Raw genomic sequence first — 16,928 nt, 5'->3', positions numbered from 1 at the left:
ACCGACAAAATAAAACAGGAAGTGTGTAAACAGGGAAACAAACACAGAGTAGACAGAGGACGCACGCACACTGAGGAAAACCCACAAAATACTGAGAGAACCTAAATACACAAACACTGAAACAAAGGGAAAAAAAAAAAAAGCAAAACTGCAAATCTTGCAATAAATTCAAAACACTGGGCAAAAGGCCCAGAACCATGACACTTTTTTAGGGAAACCTTGCCTGTTGGACCAGAACTGCCTTCTTTCTTCATGGCACAGATTCAGCAAGAAGCTGGAAACATTCTTGTGAGATTTTGGTCCATTTTTGGTGCATGTTGACATAACAGCACAGTTGCTGCAGATGTCTCGGCTTTACAACCATGATGAGACTCTCCTCTTCCACCACATCCCATATCTCTGTTGGATTAAGATCTGGTGACTGTGGAGGCCATCTGAGCGCAGAGAACTTGTCATCTTTAAAACCACTGATACATGGCAGGAAGGATCCATGCTTTCGTGATTTTTAACCCAAATTTTGCCCCAAGTTGCTGCCCTGTGATTGGCCGATGAAATATTGGTGTTAATGAGCAGCTGAAGAGGTATACCTAATGAAGCTGCTGTTTAAATAAAGCTAAATTAAGACTATTTTGAACTATGAAAGATGCAAAGCTACTTTACTGTAGTTCAAAAATTAAAAATTGGGGATTAAAAATGAGCACCATAGCTCCATTTGAAGCTGTAGTGAAGTAAACATGCAAGGAAGCCTTTGATCAAACATTACGCTTTTACTTGAGTAGAAATGCACGATTTTAACTTTCACTTTTTTTTACTGCCGTCTGAATGCTTTCACAGGACTCTGTTCTACGCTTAAAGAGAAGTGAAACTGTGTGGAGGACTCAGTGAACTGGAGTCAGAGGTCATACCTGAGAGATTAAAGTATTACAAACCCAAGTCTGCTCACACACATGAAGCATGAGGCTGGAAACGTGGCCACCAGGTCACCAGACTGTGGACTGAGAAATAACTTGTGCTACCACTGAGCATTAATAAAATCTCTTTCTCAGTGTAGTGAATGCTTTCATAACAGTGAGAAAAGCCTGGGTGGGATGAGTGTACTCAGTTACTCCATTCACGCTGAAGTTTTCTACATGATGGTGAGCTGGTGGACGTCTGCAGACATGCTGAAGTGTCTGGATATGGAGGAGAACTTGGCAGTGTCCCGGGTCATTCGGATGGTCGGGCTGTTTGGAGACTTCTTATCATTAGAGGACATGATGGGGACGATGTTGTCAGAAGGCAAGGAGGAGACACAAAAAGGTGTTCAAGTAGCAGGTGAGGAAGATGAGTGGATGGGAAAGGGAGGACAGGACAGGACAGAAACAAAAGAGAATGCAGTAAAACATAAACAAGAAGAAACAGAGGAAGAAGGTGATGATGATGATGCTGAAGAAGAGAAAGAAAAGCAGCAAAAAGAGGAGGAAGAAGGAACAGAAAAGCCAGAAAAAAATCAGAAAGACAGAGAAAGATGAAGGATGCGTAGAGAAAGAAAGAAAAACAGAAAAAGAGACTGAAGAAGAAGCTGGGTGTGAGGACGAGGAAGAGGAGAAGGAAGGCCAGGTGGAGAAAGAAGATAAGTGGGTAGAAAAGGAACAAGAAAAAGGAGAAGCAGAGGTGGAGGAAGAAATGATGGAGAGAGAGGATGAATCAAAAACACAAGGAGAGGAAAAGAAAGAAGGGTTGAAAGTGAGAAGGATGAAGGTTCAACAACAAGAGTGAAATAGCAAAACAGTCACCTCCGTCACCTCTGCAGGACCCAGAAGTTTCTGAAAGTCTGAGTCATCATGACACAGAAAACAAAGCTCCCAGAGACCTCGCAGATGGAGCGAAAGGGGCTGTCACTGCCAAAACCCACAGCGGGGACATTTATCCCACATCGCCGAGCAGTGACAAGGAGGCTTTTCTGAGCAGCACAGACGCTCTGAGCCAAACTGCTGCTGCTGCACAGAGCGTGACAGACACAAACCTCCCCTGTGCTGATGCTCATCTGAATCTAAGCAAACAAACAGAGGAGTCAGAGCACAGCGTACAGGAGCAAGAAGAAGAAGAAGAGTGACTGCTCCTGAAGTGCACACAGGTAACCACTGACTCAGATCTTTAGATTTCAGTCATGGCTGATTTGGGGACACCTGCAGTCACTGGTAAGAACTGCAAACACAGTGAACTCAGGTACTGTATCGAGTGGAACAAGATTGGCTTCAGAGGCATTTCCAGACTTTAAAACAAGGAACCACACAGGAGACCGAGAACAAGGCAAATTCACGGTGTATAAAATTTATGAGGAAAACATTTGGTTTAATTTTCAGGCTCATGTGTACATGTGAAGTGGACTGAACTGTTTTGGAAAGCAAAAGATGTGTTTAAATTTTTTATTTAAGGAAAAGTACAAAAATTTTAGCATCCAAATATTCTTAAAATGCCTCTGGTAAAGGTCCTCATTATCCAGAATCATTATATGCATTATATTATTGGTCATAATTTCTGATTTATCAATGTGCAAATCACCTTCTTTTAATTACTTCTATATTGTTGGGTACCTTTTCCTAAAAACTCTGCAGAGAGTAATGCTTAGCTTTCTGCAGATGTTTCCAGCTTTGTGCAGGTTTTCAGCACAATGTGTGTTCACACTATGGAAAAGGAGCCAAATAAAGTGCTCACTAAGCATAAGAAATCACCTTTAGCTTTAAAATCATAAACAGAAATGTCTCCACAAATAGAATAAACATCTAGAAACAGTAGTTTTTCTTTTTTTCTTTGTTGTACAGCGAACCTGCTAATATATGACTTTATAATACAGTACCAAACTGTATGTAGCTCTAACAAAGACTAGGTCTGCAAATTAGTTATTTAATTAAATTGTGATTTAAATAAGAAACAGGAAGATAAAAGTGACTTTTATTTTGGTTTTTGTCATAGACTCCAGTTGTGTGACTAATAAAACCTTTTTTTTCAGGTGAAAATATAAATAATACAAATATACCCAAATTGAAGCTGAACTGTCAGCATTTTAATGTATTTGTGAATGTTCAGATGTAGAGTGGATATTATATAACTGCAGCTACTGTATGATTGGCTAGAACACAATTACTCAAAGGGAAGATTCGAGCCAGAGAGTTCATTAATTCATTCAAATCCAATTAAAATTCCACAAAGATGACATGTACTCAATTGACAAAGGCAAATGGCAGTGGACAAAAAAAAGTCCCTTTAGGTCATTTCTTAGAAGTACTTACTAAACAAAAATATGTTTCCATTTCATTTTCAGAGCTGCAGACATCACTCTGCAGGCCAGAGGACAAAGTGACACCGATGGACGCCCCTGCTCAGTCCTCGATGGATGAGGGACAAGAAAGCAAAAACTCCTCGAGCACAGGAAACCCTGCGATGGATGCTACAGGCGGCAAAGTGAAGAAAGACTCAGCCGAAAGGTCTCCCGTGATGAACGGTGAGGCTGATGCCGCAGACGACAGCAAGAAATCATCAAAGTACAAAACTGTGTCCTACAGAAAGATCCCCAGAGGAAACACCAGGCAGAGGATTGATGAGTTTGAGTCCATGTTTAACTCATGAACGAGCCTTAAATAAAATATATATTAACATGTAATATTAATATATAATGTATGTCACATGATTTGCTTTGGTTAACCAAGTAGCTGTTTGTGATTCTGTTCTTGTAAATTATGACCCCTACCAGTGACACAAGGCTACAGGGGACCCAGAGCAGAGCCTTGAGGTACTTTAACCGAATGTTGCCTATGTGTTCTCTGATAGGTGGACCTAATTTTGCATGACTGTGTTTGTACCTGTTGCTTGCTTGGGAAGCTCAGGTGGCATTTTTTTTTGTTTTCCTCTGGCTTCATTATCCTGCAGCACTTTAGCGCGGTTGTTAGCACCGTTGCCTCACAGCAAGAAGCAAGAAGGTCCTAGTTCTAATCCACCTTGGCTGAGGCCTGTGTGTGGACTTTGCATGTTTTCCCTGTGTCTGTGTGGGTTTTCTCCAGATACCCCCACAGTCCAAAGACATGCACTTAGTGGGGTTAGAGTAATATGTGATTCTAAATTGGCCATAGGTGTTAATGTGAGTGTGAATGGTTGACTGTCTCTCTGTGTTAGCCCTGCAATAGGCTGGCGACCTGTCCAGGGTGTACCCTGCCTCTCGCCCTATGACAGCTATGATAGGCTCCCCACCACCCCCCACAATCCTGCAAAGGGATAAGCGGAAGAAAATGGATGGCTGAGTTCATCTTCCCCAGCTATCCATCCTCTCCCTGGCTGCATTAACCTTAAACTCTCAGCCCAGTATAACTCAGATCTTTAGTTTCCATCTGAACAGACCTTTAAAGGAAGCCCTGACTGCTTGCTACCATTGCTCCACAGTACACCATGCAAGCCCCTAAACTTAAATCCATTTCATGTTTTAATATTGGGTCATTTTAATATTGCAGAGGATTTTAGACTCTTCTGCAGGGCTAATAATTAGTTTAAAGGAGTAGGCTATTTTTTTTTTCCTTTCTGTTTTCAGGTTAATTTTTGTAGTTTTCATACCCCTGAACAGATGGAAGAGTTTTGTGCATTATATGAGAAAATTTGAAGGTATAAACATAAATTTATTTAACACAATTACATATTTCTTTCTGAGTCATTCTTTAACTGACACTTAACCTACCGGATGCTTATAATTGTGAAGTCTTTGAAACAAACAAAAACTCACTCCTTATAATAAACTGATGTATGTGAATCATTGATCATTCTGTATTCTAGTTTCTAATGCAAATTTCACAGTGTGTTATGTTTGGTTGGTTGGTTGTCTTTTGACTTCCACAGAAGTCATATCTAGAGGTCATTTGAGGCTGGGAAGCGTCACAAGAACTAAAAATCCCACAATCCCCCGCGCCTTTCTGTGACGTCACCTGGAGCCCGGACCCGGCGTTGCAGCGGTGTGTGTATGTGCGTGTTTGGCAACAACAAAGGAGTGTTTGGGGAACAGTTACCTGCATTTTGTCGTCCGCGGTGTTTTTATGCACATTATCACAGGTAAGTTCATCATTAGAGTGTCTCCAGCTCTGTTAGGTTTTACTTTTAGTTTGAGGTTAAAGCGGCAGTTAGATTTTTAATGTTGATTTTAGCTGGTTGGCTCGGTGGCTAGCAAGATGGCTCCGACTATTTACTGCGAAACAATAACAAAGACTGAGCCGCTGTGTTTTTGTTGTTTATTATGATCTTATTACAGCTACACAGTACTATGTGGCAATTTAAGGGAAGATTTGGACGTTTTTAATTGGTGCTACTGTCTCTGCACACCCTCCGCCTCAGGCATTAGTTGGTTGCGATGACACCCCCGCTACTGCTGTCCTTTGGAGGAAGAGGAAGAGGAAGGAGGTGATGATGATGATAATGACATGCAGTTAGCTAGCTGGCTGCCTCTCTGGCTAGCTGGCTGACGGACGGACTAGAGCCCGCGGAGTGTTGCAGGTGTCACCCCGAAAGCAGTGCAGGATCCGGGCTGAAGAGAGGCGAAGATGCCGCGGAGAAAACAGTCCAACCCGCAGCCGGTGAAACGTGAGTCCAGCTGTTTGCTTCCAGATGTTTGATTCCTTTCTGTCCGCAAAGCTTAAATCACAGTCGTAGAATAAGGAAGTGGCTCTTTGCCTGGCCTTTGTCCACTTTAAAATGCATCTTTTTGGTAGCGTTTAGACTCATTTTTGACTGAGACAGACATGTTGAAAAGTTGCCTGACTGGTCTGACTGAAACTCCTTTCCTCTTTATCTCTGTGAGAGGAAGACTGCTGGAGACATGTTGTCCTTAAAGTAGATGTGTTTGTCTATTATCTCATCCTGACTGTTCTGCCTCACTTGGATTCTCCACCTCCTCTCTGCTTCCTGTCTCCACTTCCCCTTCGCAGGCTCCCTACCTGACCTCCCCCTGCTCCCGCCTCTCATCCTTCCTCTCTTTCTTTCAGGGCTTCCTGTATGATTTCTCTTATTCCTGTGTATTTCCTACATGTGCAGCCTCACCATTATCATCCAAAGGGCCAAACGGAATCTTTAGGTTTTAGTTTTGTCTCCAGTTTGTTTGTTTTCCTTTCGTCCCACTCGTCACCTGTACAGTGCTCGCCTCCTTTTGTTTGCATTTGCGTGACTAAGCAGGCATAAGTCAGTCAAAATTTCCCTGCTGGCCTTCTCCAGTTTCTAATCCATGTAGACATCTTAACAGGCTTTGAATGGCAGTGTACCTGGGAGCCAGTACATCCTTGTATTCAAATGACTCTTATTCAAAGTCTCGCTGCAGCTCGGGTAGCTTCTGGAAGTCTGACACAAGTGATTGCACAGCTGAAAATCAAAGCCTCTTTAAAACTGAACGTTATAACCTCAAAGAAAGGACGACTGTTTTACTTTCAGCTCAGTCCATGTTTGAACACATGTTGTGCTTTTGAACAAAAAAAAGTGACAGAAGCAGTTGCACAGCAGATTTAAAAATGAGAGTTTGACATTTTCTTTGAAAGCTGGGATCTAAAACTCAAATTACCCGTCTACAGACTTATTGGAAAACAAAGACAGTTCCCACAGAACTCCCTGCAGTCCACCCCATGATTCAGTAGCTTGGAGAACCACCTTCAACAGCAATAATTTTAAATGATCATTTTCTTTATGATTTTATCAGTCATTGTGGAGGAACTCTTCTTTACAGTGTTGCTTCAAATCATTGAAGTTTACAGGCATCTGTTTATGCACAGCTTTCATAAACCCCTGCCACAGCGTTTCAGTCAGGTCGAGGTGTGGACTTTGACTGGGTCATTGCAGCACTTTGATTCTTTTCTTTTTCATTCTGTTGTAGAGTTGCTGCTGTGCTCGGGATCATTGTCCTGTTTCATGACCTAGTTTCAGCCGAGCTTCAGGTGTCACACAGATGGCCTCTCATTTAACTCTAGAATACTTTGGTATACAGAGGAGTTCATGGTTGACTAAATCACTGGAAGGTATGCAGGTCCTATGGCTGTAAGACAAGCCCAAATCATCACCGCTCCTCCATCGTGCTGACGGTGTTTGTGCTGATATGCTGTGTTTGGTTTTCTCCAAATGTGCTGCTGTGTATGAACAAACATCTCCACTTTAGTCTCATCTGTCCAAAGGACGCTGATCCAGAAGGATTGTGGTTTGTTCAGATGCAGCTTTGCAAACCTAAGCTGTGCTGCTGTGTTTTTGTTTTGTGTTTTAAGAGAAGAGGGTTTCTCCCAGCAACCCTTCCAAACAAGCCGTACTTGCTCAGTCTTTTCCCAATCATCCTGCCATGAAATCTAACATTTAACATGCTGACTGAGAGTCTGTAGCTCTTGGGGGGGTTTTGCAGTTTCTCTGACCACTGTATGGTCTGAGCTTGGGGGAAATTTCCTGGGACATCCAGACACACAGATTGTGGCATTCTGTTAACACACTCCCGAAAGCTCCAGACCAGCAAAACTGCCACAATGTCTGCTTTTACAGAGGTGCTCACACTCGCTGATGATCAGGTGTGTTAGCAGCACTGGTTTTTCTTCAGCAGGGTTTAGTTTACTCAGGCCTAAGATTCATTTTTAAAATGGCCTGGAATGACAGGGACAGACTTCTGTTAACAGACTCCAGAGGCCCATTTTGAGCAGGAAAAACACTGTAATCTAAATATATGCTTATATTTAATATCTAAAGTTTATTTAGCTGAGTATTCTTTGTTATTAGCAAAATTTTAATTGTAACAGCAATAAGACTCCAGGCCCAAAAAAATCCAATGTCCACACAAATGTATGAAAGTACAAAAATGTGCTGCATCATCAGTTCTGCGTTTGACTCGTCTTCCTTTTCCTGACACTCTCTCACAGCCTCATTGCTCAGCCTCCAACTCTTCCTCCTCGGCACTTATCTCACGCTCACCGATTTCCTTCTCGTTTCCTATCCACCTCCCTTGCTGTTATCCTTCTTCTTCTTTTCCCTTTCTGAGCACAAACTCTGTTATCAGGCTGCCTTCAGTCCCGTTACTCAAACATGTTTTCTGCAGCCAAATCTAACTTTATAACAAAAAAAAAATCCTTTTGTGATGTGAAACATGAGCTTGATTTTTCTGCACTTTTATTACAGTCTGAAAAATAATCCTGCAGACTACAAATCTTGAGAATTTGTCATGTAAACAACACGTGTGTTCATGTTTGAGTCAGATGTTCGTACAGTTATAAAACTTATCAATAAAAGTAAGAGAGAAAGTTCAGACTGTGTGACGGAGAGGAGCCGTGACGGGCTCAGTGTCCTCCTCATTTGGTTAGGTGACGTCTCCACAGGGGTGTTTATACAGGAAATCATGATCAATGCTTCTGTGTGTGTTTGCGCTCAGTGGACTCTGAAGACGGGGCGGTGGTGTGCGAGCCGAGCTGCCTCGTTTTGGACAGCGACTTCCTGCTGACCGGCGAGCTGGATTTTGGAGACTCGGAGATCATGGGGCTGGACAGAGAGTCTGGTCAGTAACACACACGCATGCACACACACACAAACACACATACACACAAATAGGTTTCACATACAGAAGGCTAGAAAACAAGTCAGATGATGAAATGTGTCAGCTGTTTTTGTCCAGTTTTGATCACTGTTTTGGGAGGGGCACTAAGTAGCCCTAACCCTGTGCACACACAATATATTAAAATTGTTCTCCCGAGTCTTAATAATTAAGAGACAAAAAGATAAAAGCATTCCAGCTCACTTTTAAAAAAAACTACTTTTTTTTTGTTTTCTTTCCCCACAAACACGAGGTGATAATGAGCCTGCAGTTAAGATAAAACTGATTTCTTTCTGTATGTTTATAGCACCTAAAAATTTCTTTTAAAAAATTAACATATTATTGGGTAACAAAAGGTCACAAATTTTGACTTTGAATAATGCATGCGTGTATGTAAGAATGTAAGAAAACGAAGAGCAATGAAAGTGAAAATTTTATTTCAAATTTTGACTTTTTAACTAAATATTATACTTCAAATTTTTTTTCCTTTTTGGATTTTCCTCCTATTATTTTTATTGTACTGGCAGAAATAGACTTCCATAGATGATGCTGTACTGAAACAGCCAATGAACAGCGTGCAGATAACGATGTCTGGTTTCAATTCAATTCAATTCAATTTTATTTATATAGCGCCAAATCACAACAAACTGTCGCCTCAAGGCGCTTTTTATTGTGGGTAAAGACCCTACAATAATACAGAGAATACACATATTGTGTTTACTGTCTTGGTTGCGTCAGGCGCCAAGTGTGAAGTCAGCGCAGCCCCATACTAGTGCTTTAGGTGTGCAGTGCTCGCTGCAGTCTTCATCTGAACAATAGGTGTCCCCGCTCAGAAATAACCTTTTCATCAGCAGTTGAAAAAAGTTGAAACAGGAAGTCAAGAAATTGCAGTTTTCTTGACACCAAAGAGTTGAGCGCACTAACTGTTGTGACGTCATATATGGTGCACACTGTGATTTGTGAGGGCAAAGATGGCAAGCATAAACCAGGTCATGTGCGACTGCTGGTACTTTCTGTTCTTTGGTGTGCTTTTGGTTTGTCATGCACGTCTTTATTTTGTTAACCTGGTGCAAGTGGCGTGGCCAGGCAGGAGACACAAGGGTCTATCTTTACCATCATTTCATCAACATGATCAGATCAGGCGCTCAGAGATTTCCAGGTAAAAGAGAAGGAGATGCTCTAACAGACATTCTGCAGAAAAATGAGCCAATCTATTTGTTTCCTGTTCTGACTTCTATTCCTCTTCCAGCGCTGATGCTCATTTCTTTCTGAGTTGCGACACATCGCTCAGGAGGAGACTGCAGTGAGTGCAGCGTGCCTCGGCTGCCGGTGTGAATGGTTACAGAGCTGTGACCAGTGTTAATTTTGACAGCAAGTTTGATTTAGTTTTAGTCATAATTTAGTCATCTGAATAGTTTTAGTTTTAGTCTAGTTTTAGTCGACGAAATTATCGTAAGAATATAGTCGACTAAATCTACAGTAGATTTAGTCGACTGAAATATAAAGGGTGTAAAATGTAAATGCTTTTTCTTCAGTTCCCTTGAATTAGTCATTATACACACTTACACAAAATTAAATATTTATTAAAAGTTATTAGTGTTTCACCTGCTTCCCACACACCTGATCATTAACACCACCTTACTGAGATAATACGAGCGTTTTACAGCAGGACGCTCTGAAAGGTACAGGGCAGTGTTCAGGACTAAGATTAGGAAAGGCTAATCCACCGCGGTGTGGAGATTTTCTCTAAACACAAATGCTAAACTGGGAAAAACACTTTACCCTGCATGACATTAAAATGCTGACCTTTGCATGGAGATCTGGGTGACTGGTTTGCAGATGTTTAAGATTTGTCGTGTTTTTACCCGAGATAGTCGCCCTACATAGTTTACACATCATTTTGTTTGTCACGGCATCAAAGGACAAATGTGTCCATACATCGGCTCTTCTCTTTCTCCCTGCTGACATTGTTTACATAACTTAGTTCTATCAGAAATAAAGACGAATCACAGGCTAGTTTGTCCTTCCCGGGTTTAGAGCAAATTTGTGCAACTGTGTGTTTGATTGGATGTTTTCCTAACTTGTCCCACCCTGCCACAAAATTAAATCAGTTCTGATTGGATTTCGTCCCCCGCCAAGCATTTTCGTCTCGTTTTCATTCGTTGACGAAAGTGTCAATTAATTTCATTATTGTTTTCATCATTTTAGGTAGTTTTTATTTAGTTATCGTCTCGTTATTGTCATGAAATAAAGGTTCGTCGACGAAAACTATGACGAAAATATTTCGTCAATGAAATTAAGACCGGCTGTGACGATGAGCAGTGACCAAAACATCGACCATAACTGCAGCTTAAACGAGCTCTGCTGTCATTCATGCACAAAACTAAGTTTTTAAATGTAGCAGTCAATTCCTCAACCCCGTCCCACGAGAGACGATATTTTCTCTGACTCTGGTCTGAATGTGCTCTTCATCAGGTATGACAGTCTTCTCTCTAAGCGTGGAGGATGACTCGTCAGCACCAACAGACTCCACCTTCCCGGCGTTCCTCTCCTGTAAGGGATGTGGTCAGCTCCTGGGAGACACACCTCTGGGGGCAGGCTTAGATCTCGGTAAGTACTGACTTACTTTGAGATGTCAGCACGTTTGCAGGTACATGTACTCAGGCACAGAGCAATCTTAGGGCATTTTTGCTTCTCTGACCTTCACAGCGTCGCAGCCTCTTTAGTCTAAAATTTTGTCAACCAGGAAATTATTAAAAATTAGATTAAAAATCTTTTTATTAGGTGCCTTCTGGTCAAGAAAGACAGCAGTAAAAGCATACTGAAACAGCTGATAAAAGTCAAATACAAAGACAACTAAAATTTAGCAACATCAGTGCTAAATTTTTACATCAGACACACAAAACACAGACCGGCTCCTTTAGTTTTAGATGATTTTGCAGCTCTTTGCTCCTCTTTGCCTGCAGTTGTTGAACAGGAGTGGCTGCAGTCAGAAAGGACTGTGCACTGTTTATTTATTCATTTATTTTTAACTTAGTTATTGTTTTTTTTTTTGTATTTAGTTATTTTTATGCTACAAAATGTAATTGATTTCATTCCAGGTGTAGGGCTGGACCTAGGGGCGGAGCTTTATTGTCTCTCCTGTGAGGAGGGCCTTCAGCACGGTGCCTCCATCGACTCCTCTCAGTTGGAGGGCTCCAACCTGTCCGACGGATCCCTCGGCGGCAGCGCCGACAGAAAGAGGAGAAGTGTAGACAAGACCGCCGACACCGCCTCCAAACTGTACTCCTGCTCGCTGTGCGCCTTCACCTCGCGCTACTCCAACCACCTTAAACGGCACATGCGGATCCACGACGGCCAGAAGCCGTACCGCTGCCCCGTCTGCCCCTACGCCTCGGCCCAGCTCGTCAACCTGCAGCGCCACGCCCGCACGCACACGGGGGAGAAGCCGTACCGCTGCCACCAGTGCAACTACGCCTGCAGCTCCCTCGGTAACCTGCGCAGGCACCAGCGCATGCACACGCAGGAGAGACCACAGAGGAGGGAGAAGGAGAAACGGCGGGGAAGACGGAAAAAGGCAAACGGTGAAGCAGAAGAAGGTAATTAAATACAATTATCAATATTAATTCAGGGCAGCTTAAACCTTTTCTGACGTTTAAACAATTCTAGAATCCAGTAAAGACCAGAAAATTTTTTTTAGTTATGTCCTGATGCATAAAAATTTAGACTTGAAAAAGGGTGTGCTTGATTTTTTTACCATGACTGTAAGTAGATAGTTTTGTTTTTTTTCTTTTTTGGTTTCTAGAGGTTGTGGGAGGTTCTGGTTGGAGGGCTTGGGGACTGCTCTGTCAGGGAACGGTAGGGGAAACACTGCAGATCTAAGAACAGATGACGTGTTGGGCGTTCCGGCATCCTCCGGCTCGCTCAGTGTGAAATCATAATAACAGCAAGCTGTTCCGTCAAACATCCCTGTGAATGTGGGGAAATATAGCAGCTTACTCCTAAAAGTAATTTGAACGCAGCTACAATGTGACCACATATTGAATATTCTCTCTTATAAGCAGTATTCCTTTTTTCATCATTGGTTATATTAACGTGTCTTTTTATAACAAAGGAGAAAGCTTTATTACAATTTATTGTCTCTGTGACTGAACCGTTCATATAAAAGCAGCGGGAGCTGAGATACGCTCACTTTTGTTGCCCTTCACAAGCACGCTGACTCCTGTATCTCCCATCATGCATTTTGTTCCTGTAAACTCATTGCGCAATGAAAACTAACCAGGGTTTTGAAGCTGATCTTCATGTGGAAAATTGATGGAGGGACTTTTCAGGTGCAGATTCTTCTGTACTACAGCCTGAATAGAAATTCCATAACACGTGGAGTGTTTGGAGACGGGTTTTTTTCTGAGGGGAGAATTTTCATCTTGGAAGCTATGAGCAGAGCAGAAAAGAGGAAGCAAGTCGACAAAATGAGGAAGAGAAATTCTCTCTGGTTAAGTGCTCACTGACCTAAAATTAACCTCTGTGAAGCAAACTGCACGATGGGGAAGATCTAGAAGTGCACGTTTGCACTGCAGTTGATAATGATCCAAACTCAACATTAACATGTTTACATTTTTTATGCTTCTCTCTGTGTGTGCAGTCATGTCAGACCTGACCCTGCGAGTGTCCCAGGACTCTGCTTACCTCCAGACGTTGGGGGGACTCGGCTCCCCCTCTGGGCCCCTGCCGGTCCTGCTCTTCCCCCTCTGCTGCCGGGTGTGTGGCCTCACCCTGGAGGAGTCCGACCTGGAGGGGGACAAGGCCGAGGGGGAGGTGGAGGGTGATGGAGGCCAGGTACGTTTACCAAAATAAAGCTGGTTTTATTTGAAAGATGCTGAGAGCATCTGTGAGCTTTGTGATGAAACGAGGGGTTGTGCAATGTGTAGTTTGTTTGCACAGCAACCAGAAAACAGCAGCTCTGCCCACCACGAACTTCCACATCACGTTCCGCATGTTCCCTGTTTACAGTAACGATCGTCAGCCTGACATCCTCCCTCGTGCATCTGTGAGAAGCTAAAAATTAATTGGCTATTTTTATAACAACACCTGCACACGGATAGCTTCATAGCAGCAATACTGGCCTGAAACAAAATTGAGATTCAGGTGTTGGGCATTCTTGCACCTTTTTTTGGTAAATTTTGTGACATCAGGCTCAACGATCTGACTGACAGTCAAAATTTGGGGCTCAAATATTATAAATGGACTGGTCCATATATTGCACTTTTCAACCAAGCTGCTTTCTTACTACAAGCCTCATTCACCCATTCAAACACACATTTTTAATCTAATGTTCACACACTCTGTCACTCATGATGGATGCATCGGGGGAACTCGGGGCTCCTCCAGCCATGGAGCGAACCCTCTGATTATTACACAACCTCCTCTGCCTCCTGAGTCAGTGCCCCCCAAAAATTGTATAAAGTGCAGAAGTATTACCAGCTATCTCATTAAATTCTTGTCAGATTGTTAATACTGATGATGAAAGTGGAACCATAGCAACTGTGGGAGTGTTTTAAACCTGCATTTTTTCTCATGACCAGCAGGGGGCCACTCCTCCTGCTGGTTTTCTATAGTATAAAAAGTGTAAACTGTCCATACATCTCACATGATGTGTCCTCAGGAGACGTCCCCCTCACCGTGTGTTCTGTTATTTTTCCAGGTGTGCCGTCGTTGCTCCAAAGACAGTTCCAGGGCTCCCTGCAGCCCGGACGTGTCTCGGGGTTCCCGGCGCGGTCAGCGCGGCACCAAGCTGTACCGCTGCCCTCACTGCCCCTTCCTGTCCCACTACCCCAACCACCTGGCCCGTCACTCCCACATCCACTCGGAGGAGAAACCTCACTGCTGCCCGCACTGCCCCTACACATCCTCGCACCTCGACAACCTCAAACGGCACCTGCGCGTGCACACGGGCGAGAAGCCTTACCAGTGCCCGTCGTGCAGCTACGCCTGCGGGAACCTGGCCAACCTGCGGCGCCACGAGCGCATCCACTCGGGCGCGAAGCCGTTCCACTGCGCCATCTGTGGCTACTCCTGCAACCAGAGCATGAACCTGAAGAGGCACATGCTGCGGCACACGGGCGAGAAGCCGTACGCCTGCACCGAGTGCGGCTACACCACGGGCCACTGGGACAACTACAAACGCCACCAGAGGAAGCACGGGCACAACACGGACACCTGGGACAAACACGCACCCATCAATGGCCTCAGCTGGGGCAAAGACACTCAGGAGAGCCAGAGTCAGGGACAGGAGCACTCTTAAACATAGTGTGTGTGTGCGTGTGCGTGAGTGCGTGCGTGACAACTGCAGCAATTAGTCGATCAGTAAAACATATTGATAGCAAATCAATAAAAGTTGGACATTTGCTGATTGTTTATAATGTTCTAACCTCCACATATTTAGACCAAAATCAACACAAAGATGCTCAAAAGAACCACAAAGAGATGCAAACAGGCCACAAGGAGATCAGCAGGAGCAACCTCAAACTCCAGTAGATACAAAACCATTGTTAAAGGGCACAAAATAAGCATGATGAGATGCAGAATAACTGCATAAAGGAGAAAACTTTCAGAGACATAGAAGAATTTGCATTATCTTTATATGACAGCAGGACAGTGCCCTAATCTCAACATGGTAAAAACTGCTCAGGAACCTGACAAAGGGCGCACGGCGTCAGCCTCGGACCCAAAATCCATGGATCTCATTCTGATGGAGCGTTCTGTGAGATAAACCAGAACGAGTCTCGATTATGTGAAGTGAAGCTGCAGTTTCTTAAAACTTTGTAGATCTTTAAAAAAAATGGCAGCAGGCAGTGTTTTCTTTGTTTTTTGTTACTCGGCTAATCGCTGCAGCATTAATCAGGAAAAACACGGGCAGTAAAACTGGAGCAGAGCCACACTTTAAAACCGATTGTAACTACACAACAGCATTTAAGTCCTGCAGGGCAGTGTGATGCTTATGTCACAGCATCATGCTTGCGTTTTCCCAACCATACTGGCCCGACTACAGGATGACCCAGCTTTCTGACCTCTGTTTGTGAGGACAGTGAAGGCTTTTCTGGACCTTTTCAGATAAAAGCCAGTAAAATGCCCACAACAGTGTGTTTTTTTTGTTGTTGTTGTTTTGTGTTCATTGTTTGCTGCAGCCCTTAAAGTTGGCTGTTGACAGATTTTTTTTTTCTCTCTGTATTAAAGACGCCGGGACACAAACAGGCAGAAACTTCCGGTCTTGTGCTCGGGCCAGTGTGGTGACACATTTATTTAATCGTAAAAGAGAATTGTTTTACATTTGTGTGTTGTGTGTAAGCGTGTATACACTGGTGAACCTCCAGCTCGGGTTAGAGCTCAACTCAGGTGCCTTTGACAGACTGAACGACTGTAATGCTGCACTGACTTTATAAAGGGGCATTTGTGTGTGTGTGTGTGTGTGTGTGTGTGTGTGTGTGTGTGTGTGTGTGTGTGTGTGTGTGTGTGTGTGTGTGTGTGTGTGTGTGTGTGCTGCACACATATATAAAGACTTTAAAATCAGTGCGTTGCTCTCTTCTCGGGTGAATGCAGTCAGAGGACGTTGTGTCATGAAGCCAGTCTGATTTTAATGAACTGAAAGGTTTATTTTTCTTCTCTACAGAGGATCTATTTTTTTTCTCAGAGAGGGCAGGTCAGCATCTCGCAAGCCTTAAATGGATGTAATGGGGGTGGGGGGTTGTATCCTGGACTTTTTTTTTTTCTTTCGTGTGTGTGTGTGTGTGTTTGGTTCCCGCCGCTGCTCAGATCTGGTTTTTCAGACCTGTGATTAGTTTCGGGGTTGCCATTTTTTCCCATCATGTCTGCCTGTTTACGCAGACGTGCGTGGAGATGTTCGATCGATGGTCAAAGACCGCCACCCGTCCTCCTCCCGTCAACACATTTAACGTAAAGGACAGGTGATCGTCAGGCTCGTGAAGCTTTGTAATGCTACAGAAACAGGGGTTCTATTTTTGGGTGAAGGGTTTGAAAATGTACTCCGAGTGGCTACCTCGTGCTGTATCAGAAAGCGTTAATAAAAAGTAAAATTTACAGTGCATCTCTGACTATTTTTATTTCTGTATTTTCTAAATGTTCACCAGTGCTTTAACAGTGATTTGTGGACCTTTTAAAAACACCTGGAAGAATTCAAAGGTATTGTGAAAGGACAAAAAGTTGATTTACTTAAAGAATAAAGTCATTATAGAAATTATGAACTAGGAGCAAGACTTTTTCCAGCTGCTTCCAACCCAAATGTGGGATGTCAAGGATGGATCCATGCTTTCAGGTTTACACCAGCTTCTGACTGTATCATCTGAACGTTGTGGCA

At 43.3% G+C, this 16,928-nt stretch overlaps 1 protein-coding gene and 1 long non-coding RNA gene across 2 annotated transcripts; both read left to right on the top strand.

Moving 5' to 3' along the window:
• The first annotated feature begins 1,914 nt into the window (after positions 1 to 1,914).
• Positions 1,915 to 4,784, top strand: LOC115795114 (uncharacterized). Its single transcript, XR_004021226.1, has 2 exons — positions 1,915 to 2,116; positions 3,305 to 4,784. It is a non-coding gene; the product is annotated as an uncharacterized LOC115795114 (long non-coding RNA).
• Positions 4,785 to 4,933: 149 nt separating this feature from the next.
• On the top strand, positions 4,934 to 14,961 carry znf513b (zinc finger protein 513b). The gene is made up of 7 exons (XM_030744709.1): positions 4,934 to 5,073; positions 5,353 to 5,598; positions 8,399 to 8,521; positions 11,033 to 11,167; positions 11,659 to 12,156; positions 13,200 to 13,393; positions 14,259 to 14,961. The coding sequence occupies exons 2-7, from the start codon at positions 5,559 to 5,561 to the stop codon at positions 14,856 to 14,858; spliced, it is 1,590 nt and encodes a 529-aa protein (XP_030600569.1). The 5' UTR covers positions 4,934 to 5,073; positions 5,353 to 5,558; the 3' UTR covers positions 14,859 to 14,961.
• Positions 14,962 to 16,928: the final 1,967 nt, after the last annotated feature.

Source organism: Archocentrus centrarchus, chromosome 2 (genome assembly GCF_007364275.1).
Source record: "Archocentrus centrarchus isolate MPI-CPG fArcCen1 chromosome 2, fArcCen1, whole genome shotgun sequence".
Lineage (NCBI taxonomy): Eukaryota > Metazoa > Chordata > Actinopteri > Cichliformes > Cichlidae > Archocentrus > Archocentrus centrarchus.
Note: the sequence above shows the minus strand (reverse complement) of the source record. Positions and strands in the feature narration are given on the sequence as shown.

What these genes read in the sequence shown, in the direction of transcription:
- znf513b (XM_030744709.1), top strand. Translation starts at nt 5,559, where the DNA reads ATGCCGCGGAGAAAACAGTCCAACCCGCAGCCGGTGAAAC. An exon ending in GGGGGCAGGCTTAGATCTCG is followed by an intron (nt 11,168 to 11,658) that starts GTAAGTACTGAC and finishes ATTTCATTCCAG; the next exon opens with GTGTAGGGCTGGACCTAGGG. An exon ending in TGGAGGGTGATGGAGGCCAG is followed by an intron (nt 13,394 to 14,258) that starts GTACGTTTACCA and finishes TTATTTTTCCAG; the next exon opens with GTGTGCCGTCGTTGCTCCAA.